This window comes from Dendropsophus ebraccatus, chromosome 11, assembly GCF_027789765.1.
Source record: "Dendropsophus ebraccatus isolate aDenEbr1 chromosome 11, aDenEbr1.pat, whole genome shotgun sequence".
In the NCBI taxonomy this organism is placed as follows: Eukaryota; Metazoa; Chordata; class Amphibia; order Anura; family Hylidae; genus Dendropsophus; species Dendropsophus ebraccatus.
The window spans coordinates 4,424,468-4,437,134 of record NC_091464.1 but is presented as its reverse complement, the minus strand read 5'-3'; the positions used below and the strand labels follow the sequence as shown (position 1 = coordinate 4,437,134).

General features: G+C 44.7%; 1 protein-coding gene across 6 annotated transcripts in view; it reads left to right on the top strand.

The window, feature by feature from the left end:
* AHCYL1 (adenosylhomocysteinase like 1) overlaps window positions 1-12,667 on the top strand; it is a 158,077-nt gene that overhangs the window by 127,968 nt on the left and 17,442 nt on the right. For all 6 annotated transcript variants that reach the window (XM_069945862.1, XM_069945863.1, XM_069945864.1 and 3 more), the window contains one exon: window positions 190-284. In XM_069945862.1, coding sequence (XP_069801963.1) covers window positions 190-284 — 95 coding nt within the window. The remainder of the gene's footprint in view (window positions 1-189; window positions 285-12,667) is intronic.

Genomic DNA, 12,667 nt, shown 5'->3' with positions numbered 1-12,667 from the left:
TGACAGGAGAGATGATATGATAGGAGAGGTGACAGGAGAGATGATAGGAGAGATGATATGATAGGAGAGGTGACAGGAGAGAGGATATGATAGGAGAGATGATATGACAGGAGAGATGATATGACAGGAGAGAGGATATGAGCGGTTGCTTCGCTCTGAACCTTCTGATATTTGTCCTTTCATCCATAGGTAACAAAAATGTGGTGATGCGGGAGCATCTGGACCGTATGAAGAACGGCTGCATAGTGTGTAACATGGGACACTCCAATACCGAGATCGATGTAGTAAGCACAATATCATTAATAATGAGACTTATAATATCCCTGGTGCTCTATGATATCAAGTAACACACAGAATATAATATAGAGAATATAAAATAATACTCAGAATATAATATACAGAATATAAAATAATACTCAGAATATAAAATACAGAATATAAGATAATACTCAGAATATAATATAGAGAATATAAAATAATACTCAGAATATAATATACAGAATATAAAATAATACTCAGAATATAGTATACAGAATATAATATACAGAATATAAAATAATACTCAGAATATAATATAGAGAATATAAAATAATACTCAGAATATACACAGAATATAATATACAGAACATAATACACATAATATAATATACAGAATATAATATACAGACTATATTTTAATGCACAGAATATAATATAATACACCGAATATAATATAATATACAGAATAGAATACACAGTATATAATATAATATACAGAATACACTACACAGAATATAATATAATACACAGAATAGAATACGCAGAATATAATATAATACACAGAATATAATATAATACACAGAATATAATATAATACACAGAATATAATATAATATACAGAATATAATATAATATACAGAATAGAATACGCAGTATATAATATAATACACAGAATATAATATAATATACAGAATAGAATATGCAGAATATAATATAATACACAGAATATAATATAATACACAGAATATAATATAATATACAGAATATAATATAATATACAGAATAGAATACGCAGTATATAATATAATACACAGAATATAATATAATATACAGAATAGAATATGCAGAATATAATATAATACACAGAATATAATATAATATACAGAATAGAATATAATATACAGAATAGAATACGCAGTATATAATATAATACACAGAATATAATATAATACACAGAATATAATATAATATACAGAATATAATATAATATACAGAATAGAATACGCAGTATATAATATAATACACAGAATATAATATAATATACAGAATAGAATATGCAGAATATAATATAATACACAGAATATAATATAATATACAGAATAGAATATAATATACAGAATAGAATACGCAGTATATAATATAATACACAGAATATAATATAATATACAGAATAGAATATGCAGAATATAATATAATACACAGAATATAATATAATACACAGAATATAATATAATATACAGAATAGAATACAATACACAGAATAGAATACGCAGTATATAATATAATACACAGAATATAATATAATACACAGAATATAATACGCAGTATATAATATAATACACAGAATATAATATAATACACAGAATATAATACACAGAATATAATATACAGAATAGAATACGCAGTATATAATATAATACACAGAATATAATATGTGTAATCAATTTTTATTAGTTTCAATGGAAGACAAAAACAAAACACAAAACAGTATACACAGAGGGTCCATTGTAACAAATGTAGGACCAGAAGAATGACATAAAAGAGGACACAAAACACATCATAAACAAAAGTCCGCTGTGAGCTGGAAGTGAAATGAAGAGGGCACCTATAGGAGCACTCGGTGATAGGACATAACATTATGCCTGGGGGTGGGCGCAACCTGCTGACTCAACAGGTAGTCCATGGGTCGGAGACCCCTAAGTGTTCCCTCTGACTGGCACAATGATGACCAAGCGCCCCCCCAGGACCATTAATGGTTTAATAATCAGAAGTCTCACCGGGCCCAGAGGGCCACTACCAATATAAGAAAACTGCAGCGGGACAACCAGTACCAAAACATTCTATAAACGAGAAACCTCGGTTGGAGGTTAGGAGAGATAAAAGGAAAAAGAAAAGCAAAGGAAGCAGAAAAACAGACAGACAGGGGACGGGGCATAACAGGAGGGAAAAGGAGGGGAGGGGGGGGGGGGAGGGGAAAGCTACCCCGACCAAGAGGACCAACCCCCTATAGGGTTAAGAAAGGAAATCGTGAATCCGAGAAACTCATCGGGTCACCCCCTCAACAAACAATGTTTGGAAGGCAGGAGTTTCTCTAAAGAGCAACCAAGGCGTCCAGACCATCTTATATCGCTTAGTGGACCCCATAGCCTCAGCCGATAGCTCCTCCATGCGGTGTAGGTGCGACATTTCGGCCTGCCACTCCGCCATGGTGGGGATCTACGTAGAGCGCCAGTGACGGGGGATGACCGTCCGAGCCGCAGACAGACAGAAACGTAAAATACTCTTCTTCTGTCGGCCTATAGCGCCAGGGAGAATAGATAAAAGCGCCACCTGGGGAGTCTTGGGCGCTGTCCGCCCTGATATTAACCGATAAGCATCAAAGACACCCGACCAAAACGGAGTCAGCTTGTCGCACCCCCACCACACGTGGAGCATGGTGCCCCTTTCACTGTTACACCGCCAGCAGATATCAGATACCAACGGGAACATAGAGTGCACCTTCGTCGGGACCCGATACCATCGGGACAGTACCTTATAGTTCCGTTCCTGTGCAGAGCAGGCCGTGGACAATTTGTGGGTGAAAATGTGTGCTTTCTGTCTATCCTCAGGTGAGATTGTAGCAGCTAGGTCTCTCTCCCAAGCAGACCAGAACCCAGGGGGGTCGTCCACCCCATCCTGCTGAAGAAGGCGATATATCACAGAGATACAGTGCTCAGGGGGAGAGTCCAAAAGAAATAGGGATTCAAAGGAGGTAGGGGTAGACATCAGGGAGCTGCGACCCCCACAAGGGCTAAGGTAGGAGCTGAGCTGTGAGTATTCAAGCCAGGAGAGCATGGTGGAGCCAGCGCGCATCCGCAGATCCTCAAGGGAGGGAAGGGGTTTGTCGCCCAACACAGTCTGGAAGCAGGGATTATCCTGGGCCTGCCAAAGCAAAAGCGTGTCTTTCCCGTACGCTGGGGGGAAGTCAGGGTTATGGAAGAGTGGGGTGAGTGGGCTATAGGGTCTGGAAAGAATGTTACCCCGCACTAGGCGACGCCATAATTGCAATGCAACTCTGGGTAAGGGGAAGTCCGGTGAGAAAGGCGGAGCGACAGTCAGGGGGAGCCATGGAACATTAGATATAGGGTGCTGTGTCTCCATTTGTTCAAGCCTAACCCAGTGTTTTGAGCCGGCGCTATACCGCCAGTCTAATAGGCGCATGAGAATGGAGGCCCGATGGTACAGGCGCAGATCGGGTAAACCCGTGCCCCCATCTGACTTGTGTCGGGAAAGCGTGGAGTATTTGATCCTAGGGCGAGATCTATTCCAAATGAACTTCAGGAATGCTGTACGCAACCTGCGGAAAAAGATGGGGGGGGGCATGATAGGGGTAGTTTGAAAGATATACAGGAACCGGGGGAGAATGTCCATTTTTATAACATTGATGCGGCCAAACCAGGACAGAGGTTTCTTATTATATGCCTGGAGGTCTTTCAGTGTGCGATCCAAGAGGGGCTGGTAGTTAAGGGAGTATAGACGGGTGAGGTCGGCAGAGACATTTATTCCAAGGTATGTGAGGTAATCTCGTTGCCATCTAAAGGGGAAATTATGGGCAATGGAGGCGGCATCGTCAGTGGGAAGAGAGATGTTGAGTACTTCAGATTTCGTGTAATTCACCTTGAAGTTAGATACCTGACCAAAGCGCTGAAACTCAGATATAATAGATGGGAAAGAGATGTGGGGTTGAGTAACGTACAGGAGAAGATCATCCGCGTAAAGAGCGGCTTTATATTCAGTCCCCTGCAGGGACAGACCATGAATATTGGGGTTGTCTCGTATGGCTGTCGCCAGATGCTCCATCACCAGGACATACAGAAGGGGAGAAAGGGGGCACCCCTGTCGTGTGCCATTGGAAATGGGAATGGGGTCTGACAGCGCCCCGTTGACCCGTACTCTCGCCGTGGGACCTGTGTATAACGACATTATTCTGCTGAGGAAGCGAGGACCAACACCAACCTGCCGCAAAGCAGCCTGGAGAAAGCCCCAGTCGACACGATCGAAGGCCTTCTCCGCGTCAACCGAAAGAAGGCAAAACGGTAGTGCGCGAGCCTTGGCCCCAGATATGAGAGCCAGAGTCTTGTTGGTGTTGTCCCTCGCCTCCCGCCCCTGTACAAACCCAACTTGGTCTAGGTGTGTGATCCCAGGCAGGAGCGGCGTCAAACGGGTGGCAAGTACTTTGGAGAACAATTTAATATCCACATTAAAAAGGGAAATGGGCCTATAGTTGGTAACCTGAGTGTGATCCTTGCCTGGTTTAGGTAGAACACTAATATGTGCCTCCAAAGACTGAGGCACCCAGCAAGAGCCATCCGAGACAGAGTTAAACACCTTCACCATAAAGGGGGAGAGAAGGCTGCTAAAAGATTTGTAGAAGGAAGGGGTGAACCCATCAGGACCCGGGCATTTACCGGCCGGGGTGTGTTTAATGGTGAACCTAATTTCCTGTTCAGAAATATCATCCTCCAACATCTCAACATCCTCCGTGTTCAGCGTGGGCAGGGCCGTGTCAGTAATGTATGCCTGGACGTCAGAGGGGGCCGTGATGTTAGACGTGTTATTGGGGTGAATGTTATAGAGCTGGGAGTAATAGGTATGAAAAACATTCAGGATATCAGCGGGGTTCTGCGAGTCTGTACCATCGGGCTGTGTTATGCGTGGGATGTAAGCCCGCCCCTGCCGAGGATGAATGAGACGGGCCAAAGGACGTCCGCACTTATCAGAATGGTCATAAAGGAAGCGACGATATTGCAAGCGTTGAGAGGTATATGTCTGATCAAGAAGCGCTCTCAAGTCATCTTTCAATTTGACCAATTCCGCATAAGTAACGGAAGAGAGTGTACGTTTATGCGCGGTTTCTAGCGTGTGGATGCGGTTCAGGAGAGAAGTGATTTTAGAGGCCTTCTCACGCTTAAGGCGCGTGCCGTGCTTTATGAAGGTGCCACGAAGCACGCATTTCATGGCTTCCCACTGCGTGGGTAGTGGAGTGGGGTCTGAGGCGTGGATGTGGATAAAGGAAGTAATAGTCTTCTCAATATCAGCCACACACGCCACGTCTTTCAGAAGATGGTCGTTAAGCTTCCATGACCAGGAGGGGTTAAGGTAGTTGGGAAGAGAAATAGAAAGATAGATGGGGGCATGATCGGAAAATAATATGTCGCCTACAGAGGCGGATGGTTGCCAAGTAAGGGCGTATTGGCTGATCAGGAAATAATCAATGCGACTATAGGACGTGTGGGAGGGGGAATAGTAGGTGTAATCTCTACCTTGAGGATGCAATGCGCGCCAGACATCCACCAGCTGGAGCCCATGCAGATCGCGCTTAAGAGCGCGTAGCCGTCGTGGGGGGACAGCGCTCCTACCCGCCGATGTGTCCATAATCGGATCCAGAGGAAGGTTGAAGTCTCCTCCAATGAGCAGAATCCCTTCTGTGAATTGAGAAAGAGTATTCAGAAAGGATCGACATGCAACAGTCTGATTCTGATTAGGAGAGTACCAGTTAGCAATGGTATATGTAATGGAGCCTATTTTCAATTTTAGGATCAAAAATCTACCCTTTTCATCTATGCAGGAGTCTAAGACAGTACCCGGTAGAGACTTATGCAGCGCAACAGAGACCCCCCGGGCCCTAGCGTCCGGGTTCGGGCTATGGTACCATTGAGTATAATATTTATCTCTAATGTTAGGGACGTGTTGGCACTTAAAATGTGTTTCCTGCAACAACACTACCTGTATTTTCTTCTTGTGCATGTGATACAGAATTTGCGACCGTTTCTGGGGCACATTAAATCCCCGGACATTCAGCGAACAGATGTTTAGGGTCGACATCCTTGGTCAGGGCAAGAGGACGGTACAGGCGGGGAAGGATAGAACGATAGGGAAAGGGGGCTGAGAGGGGAAGGAGAGTAGAAAGAGTAGACAAAAGAGAAGGAAAAGAGATAGAAGAGAACAAGTGGAAAAACCCAAGTTAAGAAAAGGGTAGGCTCCACAGAGGGGGAAGGTAGAGTGGGACCAAACTACTCGTGTACCCTGAGGGCACGGATCCCGGTGAGGGCGAGACTAACCAGGTAGGAGTGCTCCCCCCTGTCCCCCGGAGCCCATTGTAACATCATGGGAGAACGACCAACATAACGCAAACTGAATACAAGGATTCCACCCCCGAGCAGCAGAGAAGGCAGGCATACCCCCCGGCATAGAACAGGAACAGTATGATAAAATGGGAGTGGTGGCGTCACCCGTGTCCAAGCACCGCACCCCCCCGCTGAGCGCACTAATATTATGTTGTTACAGTATTCAAGCCATTCTGACCACAGGTGCACCAGAAGGCGTATCCCTAAGGCATAGCGCAGGGAGGGTCGGCGGGTGGACAGAGGAACGTCATCCCAGCAGAAAATAACCCACAACAGAAATGCAATAAAGTCCAACTGAAGAATTAGCCAGGGGTACAGTATATGAGGGGTGGTATCAGGATAGCCAAAGGCTCACAAGAGAACTCCTAGGCTGAGGGCGGACTACTCCTCAACGGGGTGGCAGGATCCCGCTGCTGTTGCGGGTGATTGGCCCGTCTGTTGCCACCTCGCCGTCTCCTCGAGGACCGCTGCGACCGCGGTGGTGGAACAACCGGAGGGCCTGAAGGAAGCTCTGGCCAATCCGCTAGAGTGACCTCCGGCAGGTCAAGTGCCTCACGAAACAGGAACAAGTCTCTGGGGTGACTCAGTGACAGGACCCGACCGTCCCTTCGCACCTGGAGACGAAACGGAAATCCCCAAGAGTATGCAATATTGCGGCTGCGAAGCAATTCCAACGGGACGAAGCGCTCTGCGCTTTTGGAGGGTCAGGCGGGATAGGTCAGGAAGAATTTGTATATTCCGGCCTTCGTACCGGATAGGACCAGCATCTCGCAGCTTAGACAGAATAGCCTCTTTCTGCTGGTACCGGTGCACCCTACAAATGACATCCCTAGGGTTGTCCGGGTCAGAGGAACGTGGCCCCAGGGATCTATGAGCTCTGTCTAGTTCCAGTCTGGCATCTGGCGGGGCACTCAGAACAAAGTTAAAGAGAGATTGTAAGGTAGAGTCCAGCTCCCGTGTCTCCACCGACTCAGGCAGTCCCCGGATTCGTAAATTGTTCCGACGACCTCTATTCTCAATATCGTCTAGCGCAGGGGTGGGGAACCTTTTCCATGTCAAGGGCCGGTCGGGCATTTATAAAATCATTCGAGGGCCGCATACCGTGCGCAGCAGGGTAGCGTGGGTTTGCAGCACCCGGGGCAAGGCAAAGTATTGTTCCCCTAATGCCCCTGCTATTGTAGTTAACCCTCTGTGATGCCCCTTGTACCTGATGTGAATCCTTAGTGATACCCTGTAGCCTGAGTTAACCCCCCAGTCATGTCCCTGGTAGCCTAATTACCCCCCCCCCCCACACACCCAATGATGCCTCTGATAGGCCTAGTTAATCCCCCCAGTCATGTCCCTGCTAGCATAGTTAATCCCCCCAGTCATGTCCCTGGTAGCCTAGTTAAGCCCCTCTGTGATGTCCGCGGTAGCCTAGATAACCCCCCAGTCATGTCCCTGGTAGCCTAGTTAATCCCCCCAGTCATCTCCCTGCTAGCCTAGTTAATCCCCCCAGTCATCTCCCTGCTAGCCTAGTTAATCCCCCCAGTCATCTCCCTGCTAGCCTAGTTAATCCCCCCAGTCATCTCCCTGCTAGCCTAGTTAATCCCCCCAGTCATCTCCCTGCTAGCCTAGTTAATCCCCCCAGTCATGTCCCTGCTAGCCTAGTTAATCCCCCCAGTTATGTCCCTGCTAGCCTAGTTAATCCCCCCAGTCATGTCCCTGGTAGCCTAGTTAAGCCCCTCTGTGATGTCCGTGGTAGCCTAGTTTAGCCCCTCAGTCATGTCCCTGGTAGCCTAATTACCCCCCCCCCCCCCCACACACACACACCCAATGATGCCTCTGATAGGCCTAGTTAATACCCTCAGTTATGTCCCTGGTAGCCTAGTTAATACCCCCAGTTATGTCCCTGGTAGCCTAGTTAAGCCCCTCTGTGATGTCTGCGGTAGCCTAGATAACCCCCCAGTCATGTCCCTGGCAGCCTAGTATGCCCCCCGTCATGTCCCTAGGAGCCTAGTTAACCCCCCAGTCATGTCCCTGGTAGCCTAGTTAACCCCCCAGTCATGTCCCTGGTAGCCTAGTTAACCCCTCAGTCATGTCCCTGGTGGCCTTTTTAACCCCCTCAGTCATGTCCCTGGTGGCCTTTTTAACCCCCTCAGTCATGTCCCTGGTGGCCTTTTTAACCCCCTCAGTCATGTCCCTGGTGGCCTTTTTAACCCCCTCAGTCATGTCCCTGGTGGCCTTTTTAACCCCCTCAGTCATGTCCCTGGTGGCCTTCTTAACCCCCTCAGTCATGTCCCTGGTGGCCTAGTTAACCCCTCAGTCATGTCCCTGGTGGCCTAGTTAAGCCCCTCAGTCATGTCCCTGGTGGCCTTCTTAACCCCCCAGTCAGGTCCCTGGTAGCCTTCTTAACCCCCCATCCCCCCCAGTCATGTCCCTGGTGGCCTAGTTAATCCCCAGTGCCTGCCCCAAATAAAAAAAAAAATAAACATCCCACTCACCTTTCCTCCGCTCCCACGCTATCCAGCTCCTCTTCTCCCTCCTCTCTTCTGTGCCGGTCTTCTCCTGCAGGCGGCGCGCGGTGAAATGACGTCATCGCGCGCGGCCCGCAGGAGTCACAAGACGTGCGCCGCTCTGTTGGGGAAGGAGCCGGCACAGACACAGGAAGATGCTGTGTATGCCGGCTCCTGCCTCACCACCGCGGCGCACATCATAGGAGAGCCGCAAACCGCAGAAGACGTGTGCCGCTCTGGAGGAGAAGGAGCCGGCATACACAGCGTCCTCCTGTGTCTGGTAACTGTCACAGACACAGGAGGAAGCTGTGAATGCCGGCTCCTTCTCCTCCAGAGCAGCGCATGTCACAGGGGTGCCGCGGGCCGCATCCGGAGGTGTCAGGGGCCGGAGGCGGCCCGCGGGCCGGAGGTTCCCCACCCCTGGTCTAGCGCATCAGAGAGGTATTGTAATTGATAAGAGTGTTCGGAGAGAAGGTGATCATGGTCAGTGATTCTATTGGATAAAGTGTCAGTCACATTGGTATTAGATGCCACTTGTTGCTCGAGATGTTGGACCTCTGTCCGCAGAGTAGAGATATCGGCCCTGCAAGACGTCTCAAGGCGAGTGACATACTCCTCCATGTCACTTTTGGTTGGTATGGTATGCAGGTGAGCACGGAGGTCCTTTAATTCCTTCAGAACATCCAGGAAGGATAACTCCATCTGAGAGGAGCCGGCTCGTCTATCCCCCATCATGGTCGCCTGAACGGGTGAGTGAAGTGGGAGCAAGGGTGAGGCAGGTAGAGATGGGCCCCCATCACCCATCTGCACGTCCATCAAAAGGACCTGGTCGTCCCGGTCACAGAAGAGCACCTGGCTGCACTCAGGGGGGGGTGACAGAATACTTTCCTCTGAGGAAGAGGGGAGCAATGGGGCAGGGGAGTCCAAGGCCTGTGACCCAGGGGAAGACAACCCAGCCGGGACATGGGAGGCGAAGGGGTTAACGGGCCCATCTGGAGGTGCAGAGGTCCCCAGTACTGCAGGGAAGATGACACTCAAGGCCCCGTTACCTTCCTCCATGCGGCCATCAGCGGAGATCATAGAGTCCTGGCTGTGAAGCAGAGCGCCCTCACTCTCGGCAGCATGTATCTGGGCCTTCACCACGCCGGCGTATGACATGGCGGCGGCCGTCAGCGGAGCAGGCCTGGGTGGAGGGCCCTCATCGTCAGCTGAAGCCCAGCGTACTTCCTCTCCCGAAGCAGCCACCTGCCGGGTCCGGAAAGGGGAGATGGAGGTCGCAGCCGCTGACCGTGCGGCAGAAAGAACCGGGTCCACAGGGGAGTGCGCGGGCAAAATGGCGGCCGCGCCACGTGGAGAGGGGGCAGCATCTCCTACCGGAGCGGATCTCGTCCTCTGCGCCGCACCAAGCCTCGTGTCGGGTGGACCGGAGGTCCCGGAGAGGGTCTGCGAGCTCCGGGAATCGGTATGTACCGTTGCATCAACGGCCAGCTGGTCAGTGCGGATGGGCAGTGGCGCCATTGCTGTGGAAGGCAGCTGCGTAGGCTGGGGAGAGAAGAAGCTGCTGATGTCCCTGTTAGCAGTCGCAGGGCCCGTGGAGGGAGTCCTCTTAGAGTTCTGCTTTCCCCTCATCACTTCAGGAGCCGGGTGGTCGTTCTTTCGGGCTGAAATAGCGGGCCTATGAGGAGACCGGGCAGGAGCTCAAAGCACACACGTCCTCACTCCTCCATAGCCAGGCCCCGCCCCATCCCACAGAATATAATATAATACACAGAATAGAATACGCAGTATATAATATAATACACAGAATATAATATAATACACAGAATATAATACATAGAATATAATATAATACACAGAATATAATATACAGAATAGAATACGCAGTATATAATATAATACACAGAATAGAATATAATACACAGAATAGAATACGCAGTATATAATATAATACACAGAATAGAATATAATACACAGAATATAATATAATACATAGAATAGAATACTCAGTATATAATATAATACACAGAATATAATATAATATACAGAATAGAATACGCAGTATATAATATAATACACAGAATATAATATAATACACAGAATATAATACACAGAATATAATATACAGAATAGAATACGCAGTATATAATATAATACACAGAATAGAATACGCAGTATATAATATAATACACAGAATATAATACACAGAATATAATATAATACACAGAATATAATACAATACACAGAATAGAATACGCAGTATATAATATAATACACAGAATATAATATAATACACAGAATATAATACACAGAATATAATATACAGAATAGAATACGCAGTATATAATATAATACACAGAATAGAATACGCAGTATATAATATAATACACAGAATATAATACAATACACAGAATAGAATACGCAGTATATAATATAATACACAGAATATAATATAATACACAGAATATAATACACAGAATATAATATACAGAATAGAATACGCAGTATATAATATAATACACAGAATAGAATACGCAGTATATAATATAATACACAGAATATAATACACAGAATATAATATAATACACAGAATATAATACAATACACAGAATAGAATACGCAGTATATAATATAATACACAGAATATAATATAATACACAGAATATAATACACAGAATATAATATACAGAATAGAATACGCAGTATATAATATAATACACAGAATAGAATACTCAGTATATAATATAATACACAGAATATAATATAATACACAGAATATAATACACAGAATATAATATAATACACAGAATAGAATACAATACACAGAATAGAATACGCAGTATATAATATAATACACAGAATATAATATAATACACAGAATATAATATACAGAATAGAATACGCAGTATATAATATAATACACAGAATAGAATACGCAGTATATAATATAATACACAGAATATAATACACAGAATATAATATAATACACAGAATATAATACAATACACAGAATAGAATACGCAGTATATAATATAATACACAGAATATAATATAATACACAGAATATAATACAATACACAGAATAGAATACGCAGTATATAATATAATACACAGAATATAATATAATACACAGAATAGAATACGCAGTATATAATATAATACACAGAATATAATACACAGAATATAATATAATACACAGAATATAATACAATACACAGAATAGAATACGCAGTATATAATATAATACACAGAATATAATATAATACACAGAATATAATACAATACACAGAATAGAATACGCAGTATATAATATAATACACAGAATATAATATAATACACAGAATAGAATACGCAGTATATAATATAATACACAGAATATAATACGCAGTATATAATATAATACACAAAATAAAATATAATACACAGAATAGAATATGCAGTATATAATATAATACACAGAATATAATACAATACACAGAATAGAATACGCAGTATATAATATAATACACAGAATATAATATAATACACAGAATAGAATACGCAGTATATAATATAATACACAGAATAGAATACGCAGTATATAATATAATACACAAAATAAAATATAATACACAGAATAGAATATGCAGTATATAATATAATACACAGAATATAATACAATATACAGAATAGAATACGCAGTATATAATATAATACACAGAATATAATATAATACACAGAATATAATACAATACACAGAATAGAATACGC